The sequence below is a fragment of the Cyprinodon variegatus genome, unplaced genomic scaffold (genome assembly GCF_000732505.1).
Source record: "Cyprinodon variegatus isolate N-32 unplaced genomic scaffold, C_variegatus-1.0 Scaffold104, whole genome shotgun sequence".
Lineage (NCBI taxonomy): Eukaryota > Metazoa > Chordata > Actinopteri > Cyprinodontiformes > Cyprinodontidae > Cyprinodon > Cyprinodon variegatus.
The window spans coordinates 127,213-144,701 of NW_015150557.1; the positions used below are offsets into that span (position 1 = coordinate 127,213).

At 34.8% G+C, this 17,489-nt stretch overlaps 1 protein-coding gene across 1 annotated transcript in view; it reads left to right on the forward strand.

Moving 5' to 3' along the window:
- The window catches only part of lmbrd1 (LMBR1 domain containing 1), an 80,274-nt gene extending 70,949 nt beyond the window's left edge, over positions 1–9,325 (forward strand). Inside the window, exons 14-15 of the mRNA XM_015374484.1 lie at positions 7,864–7,955; positions 8,081–9,325. Of these exons, the coding sequence (XP_015229970.1) occupies positions 7,864–7,955; positions 8,081–8,191 (203 nt within the window). The 3' untranslated portion in view covers positions 8,192–9,325. The remainder of the gene's footprint in view (positions 1–7,863; positions 7,956–8,080) is intronic.
- Positions 9,326–17,489: the final 8,164 nt, after the last annotated feature.

The window sequence follows — 17,489 nt, forward strand, 5'->3', positions numbered from 1 at the left end:
GAGGCTTTAGCCCTGATTGTTTCATTTTGCAGGGCAAGTAGTATTAGAACAGAGTGGGGAAAATATCCACTATAGTGTGTTTACAAACTGGGTATTTGTTGATATTTAGGTGAGGACATATCTTGGTTCGGATGCCTAAGGTCCCACATGAGCACATCAGCTCATTCTTTTGTAGCAATTGCTGTTTTTACTCAATGTCTAAAAAGAGGGCAGGAGTCAAGTTTGTGACCGAGTGGCCAGCTGGACACAATACGGTAATGATCCAAACATCATGGCAACCAGGTGCTCCCAGCAAAAATATCCATTATCTGTCGAGGGTCATAGGCATTACATTATTCTTTTACTCAGCAAAGTGGAAATGAGTCAACATACAAAGTAAATTGTAGGTTCTCCATATTAGTAATTAGACTTTTATTATAATTATAGTAGCGGTGATATTTATCAGTTATTTTACTCCTTTGCAATATACCTCACTTAAAGCTTTGCATCATTTGTCAAATAATTTCTCTGGGAAATTGCAAGAGATGACCCTATTTCACACTTTTTATCCACAAGTCAAACCAGTTTCTGATCCTCAGATCAATATTCTTATCATAATCTCCTAGTCTTTAGTCCAATTTCTAACTAATTATTGCCTTTTTGTCAGCTAGTTTCACACTACAAGATTTTATTTGCCAAATTAAGTTTTACTTTAGCTCTCATCATATAATCACTTTTCATTCAACGTGACATATTGACTCAATGGGGAAAAGTTTCAATACAGTGGTTTTTTTCTTAACCTTCCTTTCTGTCTGTTTCCTAGCAACTTGCTAGTTTCCATAGCATTGTTTTAAAGAGCTTTAGAAAAAACAATGGTAACAATTTTCTTTTGCCTCGGAGATCTTGGGTGCAAAAACGATTTACAGCTGCAGGCTTTCAAACCACCAATACAAATTAATTGTAATTTCCTTCATCAATTTGTATTACAAAGGATTGTGCCATGCTCAAGTTGTGTTCCTATATGATAAACATTTCTTTCGTGTGCAACAGTCCACTGCTACCTGTTATGCAACTTTTTAGAGAACATTTTTAGCTACCTATTACCACAGTAATGGTCGGACTCAAGCATAAAGATATCAAACCTTAAATAAGGTATAAACATATGGAGAGACATAGACAGACTGATCTTTGTTTGTCTATAATTGTATCTTTGCACAAATGGATACTATTCCTTAGTCTTGTCTTTGTTTTGCCACTTTCACACCAGAATTCTCCCACTATGGGACAAAAAAAAAACAAACTAATTCTGCTTGTTTGTGTATTTTTAATTGCATTTAAAACGTTAGCCTTTCTGTTAGCCTTTCAGTAATCCGTAATCAACCTCTTTGGTCATTTTGTGAAGCAGGAAAAGGTGATGGATGAAAATACGACCTGAGTGTTAAACAGTATGTTTAATAGAATAAAAAAATCAAGGAATGGAAAGAAAATTCCGTTTGTCAATTAGTGCAGCTGCTTTAACACCGAGTTTTTTCGTCACTCGAGACCAAAAGCCGCAGTACTTGGAAGGAGTCATGTCTACATGACAACCTGTTAAAATATGGAAATGCTGCTACTGAAAAAGTAAAGGAGATAAATGGATAAAACTTACATAACAGAAATTTAAGATCTGCCGGTTTTGAGTTGCTCTTGCCTTTTTATATATTATATATAGAGGATTGCATATACAAGTATTGGCAAAGGATAAGGTTTGAAAATGAAACACAGCTGTAGCTTGAAAATAACATGCTGATGCTCTGGAGACGCTATATGGACATATCTGTCCGATTCAGGGGAAGGTGCAGATTAATGCCTCCTAACATGCACTGTGAGATCCTCATCTTGTGCAGATACCGAAGACTGTTAAGGTAATTTATGTCCGTAATATAGAACTATGTTATCATGCCAGAGTATGGTTGTTTTCAGACATCATCTAGTACGCACCAGAGACCACCAGCTTGCACCAGTGTGGTGCGCATAATAAAGTCCGATCGCGCTTTCATGCTGACCCAAACGGGACCGAAGCTGCAGTTGGGGAAAAAACTACACCTGGTTTTAGGTTATCGCCTAAGTAAATTTTTTTGAAGTAGCTTAAGAGAGTGGTCTGATATTTAATCTCTCAAAGTAAGCACACTGTTACTTTTATTCATCTTAATATTTGGAAGTTGGTCTGACTTGCACCTCTTTTGGATAAAAAAGGCCAAAAAGGAAATAATTCAATTCCCTTTGAAGACAACAGTTAACTAATTTACATTATGAGCTTTGAACCACCACTATATGCTAAATGACAGAATTTTACCATGAAGATATGCATGTGTGTGTGTGTGTATATATATATATATATATATATATATATATATATATATATCCCTTTTTATTATAAAAAGCTTTACTTTGTCAGGGCTTTCCATGCTCCCTTGCATTACTGTGGCAGGCACCAACAAATAATTCAGTGTTTGTGTTTTAGAAAGAGAACCGATCTCTTTCAGTCTCCAGATAAGCCCCTCTCCCGGTTGGCCTCTCTATGTGATCAGAGGTTTTGCTGAGGTCAAGTCTTAATAACTTTATTGTCCGATGTTTTTAGTGTGTGCATCAAGGGTTCTTGATGACTCTACAAATACATTTTAACAGTGAAACATACTCTCTCTGAACTCTCATAGTAGAAGGGTTTTTTTTTTAAGAAGCACTATGTCTTAAAAATAATTGTAGTAAGAAAATATCAGCATCCTCAAAGGACACTTGAACAAAAATGCTCCATTCCATTTCAGGTTTAGAAAAAAAAAAAGCAAAAGCGCAGAATGATCCTTCCAGAGTAGTTGTTTATAAAGAATCCTTCAAAAGGAACACTGAGTGCTTACATGTGTGTGCTGGGTTTTATCTATGCGTTTCACTGTGGAGATGAAATGCATGCATTATTCATCAACCTACACAGGGCAGCACTCGCAAGTCAAGGTGAAATTACCTGCATCCTCACGCCGGCCCAGCGCTCTTATCAAACACCAGTAATGATTTCAAGGTGAAACTGACCAATATTGTACCCGATAATATATTTAGGTAGACCACTGTTGTGAACCATCTGTAGGCTCTACTCAAACCTCGGTGGTTCATCAAAGCAGCTGTAGAGCTTATAGATGGCTAAGAGAAGAAGTGGAGTCTGTTGGAAAAAACTCTGCTGCTTCTTCATAATCTTCTTCCCCTTCCCTCTTGGTGCTGGGATTTAAATGCTTTTCTTCCATCTATATCATAAGTGAAATGGGGCAGAGGTGGATACCTTTATTGAATTTCAGTGTTCTTTTGGGCTAAGCTGTGATGGTATTGGCTTTAAGGCATCACTTTTAAACCTTAGGGAGTTATGGATTTGGAACTTGATGTCCTCTAGCTTCATATTAGTGTGTCTGCAGTGTTCATAGGGTTCAAGTCAGTGGGAGGAGCTCTGTTAGAAACAGCGTGAGAGGAGCAGAACAGCAGGGTCAGTGTTAATGCTCCAGATGGCTCTCTAATAAGGCCAGACAGCCTAACTCCAGCTTTTTGAAATGTTCTGCTTCTTTATTCTGTCGAGAGAGGTTTTAATAAGGAGCATGTGTTTAGATAACATTCTTTTTAATGTCCGAGTGTTGCAGTTCATTAAGGAAGGATATCCTGGTTGGTATTTTTTAAGTCTTCACTGTTCCCCTATATTAAGAATCAGTCTGCTCAGGATAGCACAGACGCTGCACGCTTTCAGACGTCATCCACATTTCCATGCCTGCCAATATTCATTCACACACATAAAGGGGAGTGACTCAGCTTTTGAACGCTTGATGTCCTTTTTGTCTGAGTCCGTCTCATCAATCTCTGTATCAGTTTAAGGAGACTCAAAAGCTGATATGAGAAAAACTTCTCCTCTAGAAAGAGAAAAGAGCAGAACCTTTTCTTTCGTTTAATTTAAAGCCTGTTTTATTTTTGTGTTTACGATTACATTAGTAGCCTTTCCCATAAATGAATTATCCCTTTTGTCTGTCGGACTGCTAGAGAATAGAGAATGTGATAATGCTCACAGTTTAATTGTTTTTTGGTGTTTTTTTTTTTTTTTTTAAACAAACTGCAGTTTGATAAGTGGTTAATCATTTAGTGCCCAATGTTGGCACCTCAGGGCGGTTTCATCTGTTGGTTAATCAACCAATATTTGTCCTCCTTTGTTTGTTTCTCATCAGAGATTGAATGCACACTTCCCAGATTTCTAAACAGGCATGTTTTTGGACAGCTACTGTGTTGACAGAGTGAAATTAAGGGACAAAAGCTTTTCTTTCCTACAGGTACAGTCAGTGATCAGCAGGTATTGTGTGCTCTTTATTTTTGGTTGGGCAGGGAGGGAATAATCAGGAAAAAGAGTAAGAATTAAAATCTTAGTAGTCACTCGTATTTATTTTTAACTTGATTAAATATTCATTCCTATTTTAAAATTAAATAGGCTTTTTTTTCTAGTTGCTTTGTCTGAAACCCTCCATTCTCCTTTACTTACCCCATGAAAATGCTTCCACCCCCTTCAAAACTTGTAGGATATTATTTCACAACATCTTTACCCTTATTGTGTATGTTTTAATATACAGGGGCAGCAAATAACTATCTAAATCTTAGTTTGATATTAATTAGATTATTATAAATTATTATTATTATAAATTAGGGAATAGCATAATAAAAACAGTATAGTAAAAAAGCATAGCAAAAAAAACGATGCTTCAATGCTATTTCTTTGCTTTGCATAGACTTGATATTGCTTTTTTTATGTTATTTGGCCAGATTACATTATACTTAAAGAAATGTTTCAAATGAATCAGGCATTTGAAACAGTTTAGGGTTCATTCTTAGATTGTTTTTGTCATTTTACATTTTTGAAACTTATATTATATATAATATAATATATATAATATATATATTATTATATATAATATATATTTCAAAAATATATTATGTATACATATATTATATTATGTATACAAAATATACAACAAATGTATTTAAAAAATTGATTAGCTGAATGGTTGCATGTTAGAATTTGGCACATCTCCCCAAAAATCCAGAAAATGTATGAGGGGGAAAAAAAAGAGGTTAGAAAAGAATAGGAAAAATTTACATAAAACAATGTTTCAGGGCTATGACAATTAAAAGGGGGTAGGTTTAAATTATTTATTTTACAAATTAAGGGTAAAAAAATAGCTCTTAGGAGATATTGCAGGCAGCTACTAGACAGTTGGCACTGCTGATCAGTTTTTGGCCTACTATCTCTTTCTGGCAAATGACAGATGTCGCTAATGGCAGGAAGACTTCAGAAAAAAAATATTCCTTAAGAAACTGGCAATGGCTTCATTTACAACCTATTTTGCTCTGATTACAGAAGAGTCGGAGTAGAAAAAAAACCCATTTTGAAATCAGTAAGGCTTTGCATTCGTTTGGAATTGAACATTAATCTAAAAAGATGGTTTCTCAAAGTTTGTATTGAGCACATCTTATGATGAAGCAACCGTCTGTAATGATAACAATACCTTTTTTTTCCCCAAGTACATATACAGAGGTGAAGACAGGAATTGCTGAGGGGTTGCCAGGGAAACAACAGCTGGAAATCTGAGAGGGTGCCGATTTCATAGCAGTGAATTTAAGTTTTACATGGAGATACAATAGACATATATTGTAAACTGTCAATCATACCAACCTCTAAATTAGATGAACATCCATGTTAAGACGTTCGCCATTCTAGTGATGATTGAAAACATAATGCGGCAGATGCTCCATGAAATTTGCATAAATATTTCTAACCTCATTTTTTCACCATCACTAAGTGATTTGCAGCTAGCAGACAATGAAGAATTTGTTTAGTAAACTTTTAAATTAAAATATCTTGACGGCTACACTGTAATGAAGGAATATCTAGTTTAATGGTTGGGTGGTAAGGTCAATGCATTTCAGATGAATGCTTTGGCCATTTTTCTCACCACAGAATAAGTGAATCGCAGTTTCGTTTTTTTGGAGGGTTTTTTTTTATGGGCTATGCTCTTTTTTTCTTCCTTTATTAAAAGCATTAAACAGACAAACAATCATCCCCTCTGTTGAGCTATGCCCTCTGACACATACGAGGCACAACCTGCCCATCAGCATTGTAAAGTGTTGCAGCCTTCAGGACAGAGTGATGACATCACTTTCAAATTATATTTATTTCATTTTCTTCAGTCATGGGAAATTTATTTCTGTACATTTTTAGATACTTTTGTTTTTGTAATCACAATTAGAGGCCATGAGTCAGTCTGTCTCTTATGTTTTTAAAAGTTGCTGCGGTCTTTATCTCAGCAGGTCTTGGATATAAGTGAAGTTGTGCCTGAAAGCTTTGAATCCCTGTTTTTAAAAATGCATAGTAATAGTCCAAAGAAAGAATATACCCCTTTAAATTTCTAGAAATACAGTATACCATTTTACATTTCTCAGGTTTTGAGATTTTCTGTGTTGGCTAGTTCTCTACACTCAGTGCTCCTTATAGTTGCATCTCTGCTTCACACCTCAATCAAAAGGCGGAATTACCTCCTCGGCATGTTGAGTTTTTCCAAAACCAATGACATGATTATTTCACTTAGGTGTGCTGTAGCAGAGACATATCTTAAAGGTGCAGGACACTGGACCTCAAGGTTCAGAGTTAAGGAATGCTGGTCTAAACCCTTGACCTATTAAACCTTAACATTAAAAGAGGTGTGTACTTTCTTTTGATCACAACAGTAGATGCTTTACTCCCAGGTTGATAGATGGTTTTTCTCACTCATTGTGTTCAGTCTTGCAACTGATCACATTTTCTGCCACAAAACCGTGACTGATGTAAAAAGTTGAAAATGTTGACGTAGTTTTGCAAGGCAGTGTGATATAAGAAGAAATCTTTTTTTATTTGATAAGGAAAAACATAAATGCTACATTCAGAAATGTGAAAAGCAGGACCTGACACTTTCTTCTCTGTATTGGTCCAAATATTTGTGATTAAGGTCGTTTGGGCCGCAATGTTTTGCTGCTGAGGTCATCATTTATTAATATCACTGAGTCAAAATAAAAGTCAAGTTTGGTCAAACATGTTTCAAACTGATTGGAATCTCAGATTCAGAATCTATAAACATTAGTGCATTATCTTCATGATTTGTTGGTGTCTGCTTTATGCATTTTTTTTTCATGTTAAACTCTGATTTTAGTTGTTACATCATTCTATTTTCATTTATTTGTTGTGCCACATGCACATCGATGGTGACATGACTTTCCTTTAACTGCTTTATGGTTAGAATAACAAAATTGCCCGAGGCAATGCTCCATTTTGTAATGCCTGCCTGTTTTTAGCTCTTAAGTGAGTTCAGACACCTTTCTCACTCAGATGTATGGTATACCATGTAGCAATGGATATGTCATATTTCATTTGGTTTCTGATGTGTTTAGATCTGCCATTTCTGATCTTTGTTCTGAGGACTATATCATTATGAAATCCTGGACCATGTACTACAAATAAATGGGGAATACAGGCTCTTTTGGTAGGGGTGGTCAATTTAGACATTGAAAAACAATATCATCTTTATTTATGCTTCAAAACGGGTGGTTGCTTTACCTGAAGACAATTAGTGAACATGCCTGCTTTAATGTGTTTATAGATGGAGGGTGGTGGATGGTCATTTAAGTTTGCTAAAGAAATTGATCATCAATCGGAAGAAAATTTGTTCATTCATCGCTGTATACACATTAGCTGAAGAACAATTAAGAAACACTTTAAAACTGTTAAGGTTTCCTTGTATGATTTTTTTTCTGGTTCTGCTATTAATAAATATTAAATAACTTTGTATCTCTCTTTTTCAGATCAATGCATTGTGACTAGAACCTATCTTTTCCTACACAAGTTCTGGTTCTTTAGCACCATCTACTACTTTGGCAACTGGGCTTTTATTGGAGTAAGTAATATAATGTTTAAAACATTCCTCATGTTTTTATTGGTTGCTGTTTCCTAAAGAGGAAATAGAAAAGTGCATGATTAAAATTATGTGTTTTAATTTGTATAACTGGCTTATCATTTTAGGCTTTCCTCATTGGACTGGTGGTATCATGCTGCAGAGGGAAGAAATCAGTGATCGAAGGAGAAGTGGAGGCTGATGACTCAGACATTAGTGATGACGAATATGTGCATTAAAAAAAACATGTTATTGATATTGTACTCATAGCTTATAGGGACTGGAAAGTATGATTATTTAACTAATAAGAAAATTGAACTTAAACTGATTGTAATAAGTTGGATTGTTTCATTAGATTCCAGGTTTGGTGGAGTTGACACTTTGTTCCCTTTTAATGAGAGAGCTCAGACTGATAGTAGCAGATTCCTCGGTCAATGTTAGTGATGGCTCTGGGATTCTGGGAGTGTCCTCCAGATTTCGCTTTACAGTCTGACATAAATTACTTATTTTTTAGGAAAACGCTGACATGAAATATTTACTGTTCCAAAGCTCAGTGTTTGGGCTTCTACCTTAGTATCTTTTGTTTTTCTTTTTTTGTCTTTTTTTTTTTTTTTACTTCCTACAGGTACTCTTTCTATTCTGCTTAAGTTATTTATTCTTGAAAACATATACACTGTACCTTGGTACATATCTGAAGCCCAGCAGTTGTTTTGCTGAAGACCTGCTTGTTATAAAAACAATGATTTCTAAAAGTTGACATTCGTAACACTGAAAGGATGAATGTTTGCTTTGATTTGCATCGGCTCAGAGTGCAGATGGTGTTTTTTTTTTGTGTTCCTGCCACTGTAGACCCGCCTGAAGTGTAAAAAGTTTAGAATCAATTGTATCTAGTGGGTTTTCAGCTCTTTAATGTATAAACTTGGTTTTGCTATGGGTGGAGAAACAGGAAAATGAGTAATGGAAAAATGTAAGATATCAATAATTTTTGTTTTCTTTTAATAAAAACTACACGTCATTTTGGGTTTCACTTTAGAGGTAATTGGCTGCACAATGCGTTGCATTTAATTGCTTTTTTTTAGCCCTACACAGATTTATTCCACAATGTATGTATCTCAAATTAAGGGTGATAATTAAAGTTTTGAAGCGAAATGTTTGTGCCTCATGAATGCAAGCTGCTATGATGGGCACAAATACCTAAACTTGTCCTAGCTTACGTTACTTTAGAATTTAGCCTCAATTCAAGTATTAGTTTCCTTTTATTGTTAGGAAATGAATGCCAGGTCAATGTTTGCGAACCAATTATATGATTGTGAAGATTTTGGGAAAATATGTTAATAATTAATGGTACCTATATTTAAAGGAATAAAAAAATTTCAAACACTTATGGCTTACAGTTTATTTTTAACCAGTTTTCAGTGCAGTGTTTCTGTTAACATTTGTCAGCAACAGTTGAAGTGTTGACCTTCCTTCAAACTGAATATGAATTTGTAAAACTGCGAAAAATGGTTTAGCAAAGCTTGATAAAAATTATAAAACATGTTCTCATTAACCCTATGAAACAAAACATAATTTGCATTTTATCACTGTGTGAAATGTCTTAAACATCCATGCTTATGAAAAAAAGCACAGCAATTTCTTTTCCACATTAAGATTTTTTTTTATAGTTATTTCATTACATGTTTTCATTCTGTTTAGACCTGGATCAGATTTCTCATTACTAGTCAGTGAGCACCGCCTCTCTCTCTTTTCATGACTCCTTCCTCCCTTTGTATACATGTCTGTTTAGTTATTTATACACCTGAAACCATTTAATTAAATACCAAACTTTTATTTTAAGAGCTTCATACTAAAATACTTTAACGGGCATTTTCCAGAAACTGTAAGATCACAATTACCTAAATATCTACAGAAGTCAATTAAATGTGATATAACTTAGAAAAAAATTCAACCATAAAACCTTAAAGCTATATAATTTATGGCTGTCTAAAAGACTACAAATAATGGTAAACTAGAGGTCTTTAGCTGCAAAGAAATATACACAGCGAACCCTAACCATTGTCCAGATTTCTTGACCGCTGGTCAGAGGATCCGACTGAGAAGATTCCTTTCAGGATGTTTTGACTCAATCTTACTACCTCAAATCTGTAAGGACACTTAAGCCACGGCAGATTTGCATTGAGGTCGCCATAATAGAGCTGGCAGCTGAGTTGACACTGTCATCAATTCATCAGCATACGGCCCCTGATATCCCTAGCCACAGGTAGGACCTCAATGGTTGCCCACAGTCCTTTGCCTGACATATAGGAGAAGTCCACCTCATAGAGTTAAACAAAGATAAATTATTTCTTAGTGTTTGCCGTGAGACATGTTAATGTACACACCTTTATATAGTTTATGGGTGATCGAGCGATTGTGTCTAATCCTCAAGGCAGTGATATTAACAGTATGCTCCCAAAACATAAAGAGAAAATATAATCATATAACTAAGCTCTCTGAGGTTTATCTTTTCACCTGTTTGGAATGAAAGCTGCATATTTTATGTTCCTATAATGTTCTACATAATGAATTTCTGAGCTCAATTTTCGAACATTAAAACACTTTGATCTGAAAAGGAACTCCTAAAAACAGCTCTTACAATATCTGTCTATTTTAAAAAAGATGATCGAAGATTAAACAGACTTTCCAAAAGCCATGACCTAAACTACTGCTGTTTAGCAGTAATGCAATTATCACTGAGGAATACAGAGGAAACTGCCTCTTTAACATGTATGTGACATCAAGTGTTGGAGAGCTCTTCAGTGTACTACAGTACAAGTTATATCATTTGGCCAAGAACTTTCAGAGCGAATAGGACTATAGTTGGAATTTTATTTCAAAGTCTCCTGTTTGGATCACATCTGTAGAAAAAAGCTGAAAGGTGTTGCAGGTTGAATGAAAATTGTCCACTTTCCCGATTATCTATCATTTCATATCTGACCCTGTTATCAAAAGCCCCTTCCTAGATCCATTTTCAAGTTTTGCCTATCGCTCTCTGTATGTGATTTTTGTCCCATTTTTTCCCCACACTTTTTAAAATCACACTATTGAGAAAAAAAAAATCCAAAATTGCTGTGAGCCCAAAGCACAGGCTTTGATATAAAAAAAAAAAAGTAAAAACATGAAACCTTTTTGAGCCATTAAAGCTTGTGGGCTGACAGTTAAATGCACCAATCCTTGGATTAGCATACATACTTACTACTCACTGCCTGCTTTAAATGGATTTGCATAAGATTTTATGTCCAATTAGGGTTTTGAGGTATTCCTACCTTGTAATTTGAGTTAAGCCATGAAAAGTTCCATCCGTACATTCCTAATATCATAAATAAGGCTTCTGCCAAAAACATGTTTCAGGGATTCAACAGAGATGATTGTGTGATCAGATTAGAAGATTCCTGCACTTCAGAGAGCCAGGTGTCATTGGAAAACCTGTCATATCTACATTTTTTCTTTTGTTCCTTCAGTAAGTTCTGCACCACCCTTACATAGAGAAATGCATACATATATAATTGAAAGAAATTCTAAATATATAAGCTATAATCCTGCTTTTCTGGGTTTTGTGGCAGGTTGTTATCTGTTGGCTTTCAGTAACAGATGTGCACACAGGTGTTTTCCTTTTCTTATCAATTTGTACCTCTAAAAATCTACAGGCATCCACTAGCAAAGTAATATTTTCCACAGTTGCAGTTAGGTCAGGTGTTTTATCCCTACAGGCATCTGACTTTGGCACCAAACATGAACTGTTTTAGCCCCTATGGGAAAGCTACTGGCGAGTAGAATGCAAGGTAAGCCAAGTTTACACTTAACTTCCATGTGGTGCTGTAGTCAGTCCCCGACACCCCCATTCAATAGGGGAATAAACACCTACTTTAAGAAAAAGCTGATACAATGATCACTGTGTGTGTATGTAATATTTACTGCATTATAAATTCTAGGGTAAGTAGTTATTAACTGTTATTTCTGTATGTATTTATTATTATTTGTGGTAGTTTACATATTTTCTGTTGTATATTTATGTTTTCCATATTCTTAGATTGTTTGGATATGATTTAATCCTCCTCTGACCAAGGAAGATTGTTAACTTTAAGTCCTAACAAGAACTTCCATAAATATTAAATGATTAACCATGTTCTGTGGAAATTGATTTTATAGCGGCCAAAGGAACATTCCTCCTTATTTATATAGCTAGTTAACTATCTGTCCATCAGTAACACATAACAATCTTAGTCCTGAAACACCAGATCTGCTGTGGAAGGGAAAAAATAAGGTGAGAATGTCTTTGAAATTGTGTTTTATACTATCAATCACTCTACGACCATGAAACAGTTGTGAACCTGACTACAAAACATAGCAAAAATAAAGTTTATGATTTAGGGAGGAAAGGCAGCTAATCTGCTCCAACTGAGCGCTCCTGTTACCAGGAATATTAACTACAGCCCTTAATAAGTAGGAAAAAATATGTTCAGATTTACTATAGTTAAATTCAAATACTGCACATATGCTATTGTGGATCGTTGTTTAGCTCATAAAAATTATAATGGTCTTCAGAAGGTCAGTTAAGGCTTACAATTGCATTCAGGTTTAAGATAACATCAACAACAGTTCAAACCAGAAAATTACCAACACTAAAACGACTGACATTAAATCACAGTACATTTATAAAATAATTTACTTTCTTTAATATCAAAAGTTTAACACAATTTACTATGTCTCTAAACATTTGAGAAATACCAGATTATTAGGTGTTCTGTGTAAGTCTATTAGGGGTTCTGTGTAAGGCAGAAATACTCGGATGACGTTGCAGTCATTGGGTGCATCAAAGATGGACAAGAAGCTGAGTACAGGGACCTGGTGACCTGCATCGTGGCATAGTATGGAAAAAATCTGATCCTAATGTGAACAAAAACAGGGGGAATAATGTAGATATCAGAAGAAACAGGAACAAGTTGAATCCTATTGACATCAAAGGTGAAGAAGAATTGGAGGTGGTGGATGAGAATAAGTATGTTGGTGTTCACTTGGACAACAAACTTGACTGGTGACACAACTTAAGCGTCTGCAAGAATGGGACAGAGCAGATTGTGCTTAATAAGGAAGCTTAGGTCCTGCTTTTTCAGAAAGATGCTACATATCTTCTATACGTCTGCTGTGGAGAGTGTGGTCTCTTCCTCCAACCTCTGCTGGGGTAATAGGCATCAGAGTAAATTACTAAAAGAAAGCTTGACAAACAATGTAATAAAGAAGGACAGCTTTGTTCTATATCCTTTGGAGATAATTTCACATAGGAAATAAGTGAAGATGATTATTCACAGCCATGAACATCCTCTTCAGAAGACTTTTAACAACAAAGTGTCTTCAGTCAGAGGCTTCTCCAGATCAGGTGCAAGACAAAAAAGACCCTTTCTGCCTACAGCTATCAACACCTACAAAAACTAATTGAAAAAAAAAATCCCTATTAATTTCCTTTGTTTTGTTTGGTTTGTTAGGTATATATACAGTATATATATATATATATATATATATATATATATATAAATACACAAAAGCTGCTAACTGCAGAACAACCTATTGTTGTCTTTTATTGCATCCCCCTGTACAACATGCAAAATGTGGCAAGATATCAAGGAGCAAGTTTTGGACTTCCCCTTTATTATAAATCATTAGATCGACTCTTTATATTTTAATTTATTAAAACAATTGTACGTAGACATCAAAATGAATGCCATGAGAATCATCTGAGAAGGAGTTGGGTTCTGTGTCTGATGTATAAATGTGTTTTGGACTTAGAAGTGCTTAAAAAATCCAGAACAAAGCCCAAAGACCTTTGACAGTACTGGTAATAAAGTGTGATTACCCACAAGAAAACACTTCATGTTCAGACAAGGGCTAAAAGGCCACTTAGAAATAATCAATTTCTCTAACAGTAACCTAAAAATCTCTGTCAGAGTCAAAAAATGCACTCACAGCTCGTCTATTTTGTCATTTTGTTATATGCATATCTCGGTAAGTATAAGTTCTGTTTGAAACACTATGTTATTTTAAAAAAAGTGTTTTGACTTATATCTGGCTGAAATTGAAAATTCAGAAAAGGGAGGTTAAATCCAGGGCACTTACTGTATTTTTTCCAGCATTTGAAAATGGGACAGAGAAACGAGTCTGTCTGGCGTATATAGAAGGGGGTGGAGGTTTTCAAAGTCATTTTCTTCACTCAGTGTGGAAAAATTCCATCATCAGTAATGGTTGTATAATAACATTGAAAGAGTACATTTTCATCATCATTTCATAGATTGCAATGCAAAGAGTAATTCTTACCAAACCTATTTTAACTCTGAATATTATAACAACACTGCAAGACAGAAGTAGGCATTTAACTCTCAGTTGTTGGAATGGCTCTTACAGGGTTAGCAGACTCTGACTAGTTGACAATGAATTTTACTGTGAAGGGAAATGACCTTATTTTTTGGAAACGTTCTGTAATCTAATGGAAAAAATAATTGTTTGGCTATTGGCTCTTACAAAAATTATATTAATTACCAGAAAAAAGTGCCAGACTTCCAAGTGTAAAAACCACCTTACAATAGAATTGACTGTTGAACTTTACATTATAGATTGGACATGATGCAGAGCTTAATTGTTTGACCCATGTTTCTAGGCTTTGGTCCTCAATGCAATAGTAACTAAAACTAATCTTTAAACAAAGCTTATGTTATATGTAGCATCTTGAAGAAAGAACATTGTTATGAGTAGATGAAGTAATAGACATCAGCCAGATGGAAGTGGAGGCCTGGACACAAATTGGTCTTTCAAACAAGCAGTACCCCTAAGTAAACAACTAAATTATGTTTTAAGAGTCTTAAAGACAGCATAGTCAGTGTTTAGGAGTGGCTATTAACAAGCCATGATCTCAGTTACCGGTAAGTTAATCCTGCTTCAGTTCCTCAAATTCACCTTATGGATAAGCTAAGAGAATATTCTTACTACTTGTTTTCTACAGCCAGTGAGAAAATTCAAGTCAAGGTTCACGCTTAAACTCAACTTTTGCTAAGTATAACAAAACTACATTTCTTTTAATATATTTATATAAAAGCAGAGAGAACATAAAGTTAGAAGTTAAACTAGAAAATAATGCAGAATCTGACTATAGAAGTACAATGAAATAGAATGACGAAAAGTGGTTGCTATGCCCTCCAGCAGCCTAAGTCTATAGCAGCATAACTATAAAGATAGTTTAGGATAACTTAGGCCACTCTAACTGTTTACAAATAGGAAACCTTTAAACCTATTCTTTATAGTAGACAGGGTGTCTGCCTTGCAGGCTAAAACTGGTAATTTATTCAACAAGAAAGGAACCTGATAATTCAAAGATCTGCCTCCCGTTCTACTTTTAGAAATGACTAGAACCACTAGTAAACTTGCAGATTGAAATGCTCCGTAAGAAATATAAGGAAAAATCAAATCTCTGGTATAAGATGGAGCTTGGTTATTTAAGGCTTTATATTTGACAAGGGGGGTTTTAAATTCAATTCTGCATTTAACAAGGAATGAATAAAGAGAGGCTAAAGAATAAGATAAATATGATCCCTCTGCAGCATTTTGGATCAGCTGAAGACTTTTAAGCTTTGTAAGTGCATTCCTATAAAGCATGTGTTCTGATAGAAACTGGTGGGTTAGACTTTAATAAAGTCTCTGGCTTTGGTCTTGAATTTCCTGGAAGCACGCCAAAGTTGCACTTTGCTCCCTGATTATGTCATCTGATGCTCTGCACTGGTGCTGATCAGTGACACAAATTCACTGCAAGACAAATTGCATTTTAAGCAGATGTTTGGTTTTGCTGCAGTGATTGTCTAGATGGTTCTGTGTATTTACATAGAGAGAATGCCTTCCACAGAAAACCTTGAGTTTATCAAGCTGGATTCTCCTTTCATAACATTTATAGAGTGAACCTGGAATTTTAATCAATTTGAATTGATCTGTTTAGTTGGTTTTGTGATAAAAGACAACATCTCAGAGATTGATTGGTGCCAGATGTACCTGTGAGTTTGGGATACAGGCATGAATAAAACAGACATCTTATACAATGTAGAGTATCAGCAGGTGAATATCTAAAACTGAAATCCGTTTGTAGAATTTAACCAGGATATACTCCATAAAATATATTTGAACCAAGATTTAAATCAGTCCCATGTCATGGAAATTTCTTTCAGAAAACTTCACCATTTTGGCAGCACACTTCTATATGCAGTCAATTCTTTCTGTTTTAAAAGTATTACAGATCATACTATTATTTAGAACGATCATCTGTAACACAAACTTACAAGTATTATGTTTTATTAAACAAACACTGATGAAACCAACATAGAAAGTGGAGACTACATATACGCTAAAACACTGCATATATAACATTTTTACTCTAAGAGTAGCTGAAACAATAAAAAGAGCTTTTTAGCCTTCCATAAAACTCATACTGGAACTAATAAAGAGGCTTTTGTTCAATCAGGCACCTTTTTGCATTTAATATTTTGCATGAAAATTGGAAATTAACAAACTTTGCAGTTTTTGATTCTGTTTAAGTGTTCTTTTTCAGTTTTCATTGGTTAAATTTCCATTTTGTGTTGTTTTCTGGTTTTGTTTGTGTTCACTCTGTTTACACTCTGTTGCCCTCTTGTGTCAGTCTCCCTCCCCTACAGTAGCTCCCTTCTAGATCCTTCTGTCCACACCTGCGCACAATAAACTGATTACCCCAGTCTTTGTCCTGTTTGGCATATATACTCATCCTCTTAAGTTAGTGTTTGCTGCTTTCTTGTTGTTTATTTCCTCCTCATGTGTGTTTTCCCTGACCTCTTTTGGTTTTCTGTATTTTTGGATTTTTACTTCAGTTGTATCTTTTGGTTATTAAATCTTAAATCTGCATTTGGGTCCTCTAAAAACCCCCACACAACCTGACAATTAAAAAATCTTTCAAACCCTTTAAGATTCTTAGCTTATGCTTAACTTTTAAAATTGTTTAAATTTGCATGCTTTTATTAATTCAGTCTTTTAGATGCACTTCATATTCTTATTATTCCTATGTTTTATTTAGTTTATTTTTTTCTCTCTCTTTACGTGTGTCTAACTATGTAACTTAGTAGTTCTGCTGCTGCCTATCTATGCCAGAACTCAAACTTAAAAATAGTGGGGGTTTTTTGTTTGTTGTTTGTTTTTACCTCAATGTGATCTTTCTGGATTAATGCAAATAATGAAAATGGAATTATCTTGTTTTTTTATGTTACACACAAAGTAAAGGAAAAACCTTTAAACCTTTAAAAGTATGTACTTTTTTATTTTTTGATGTGTGAGGGTGGGAGGGCTTGGGATTTTTTTCTCTTTTTTGCCTTTGTCACATTAACATTTTTCACAGTGTCAAACACATTTTCAGTAACAACACAGGTTGTGTCATATGTTGTGAATTGGTGCCATATATATTAATTAAAGTTAAATTGAATTAAACTATCTTAGATTAAC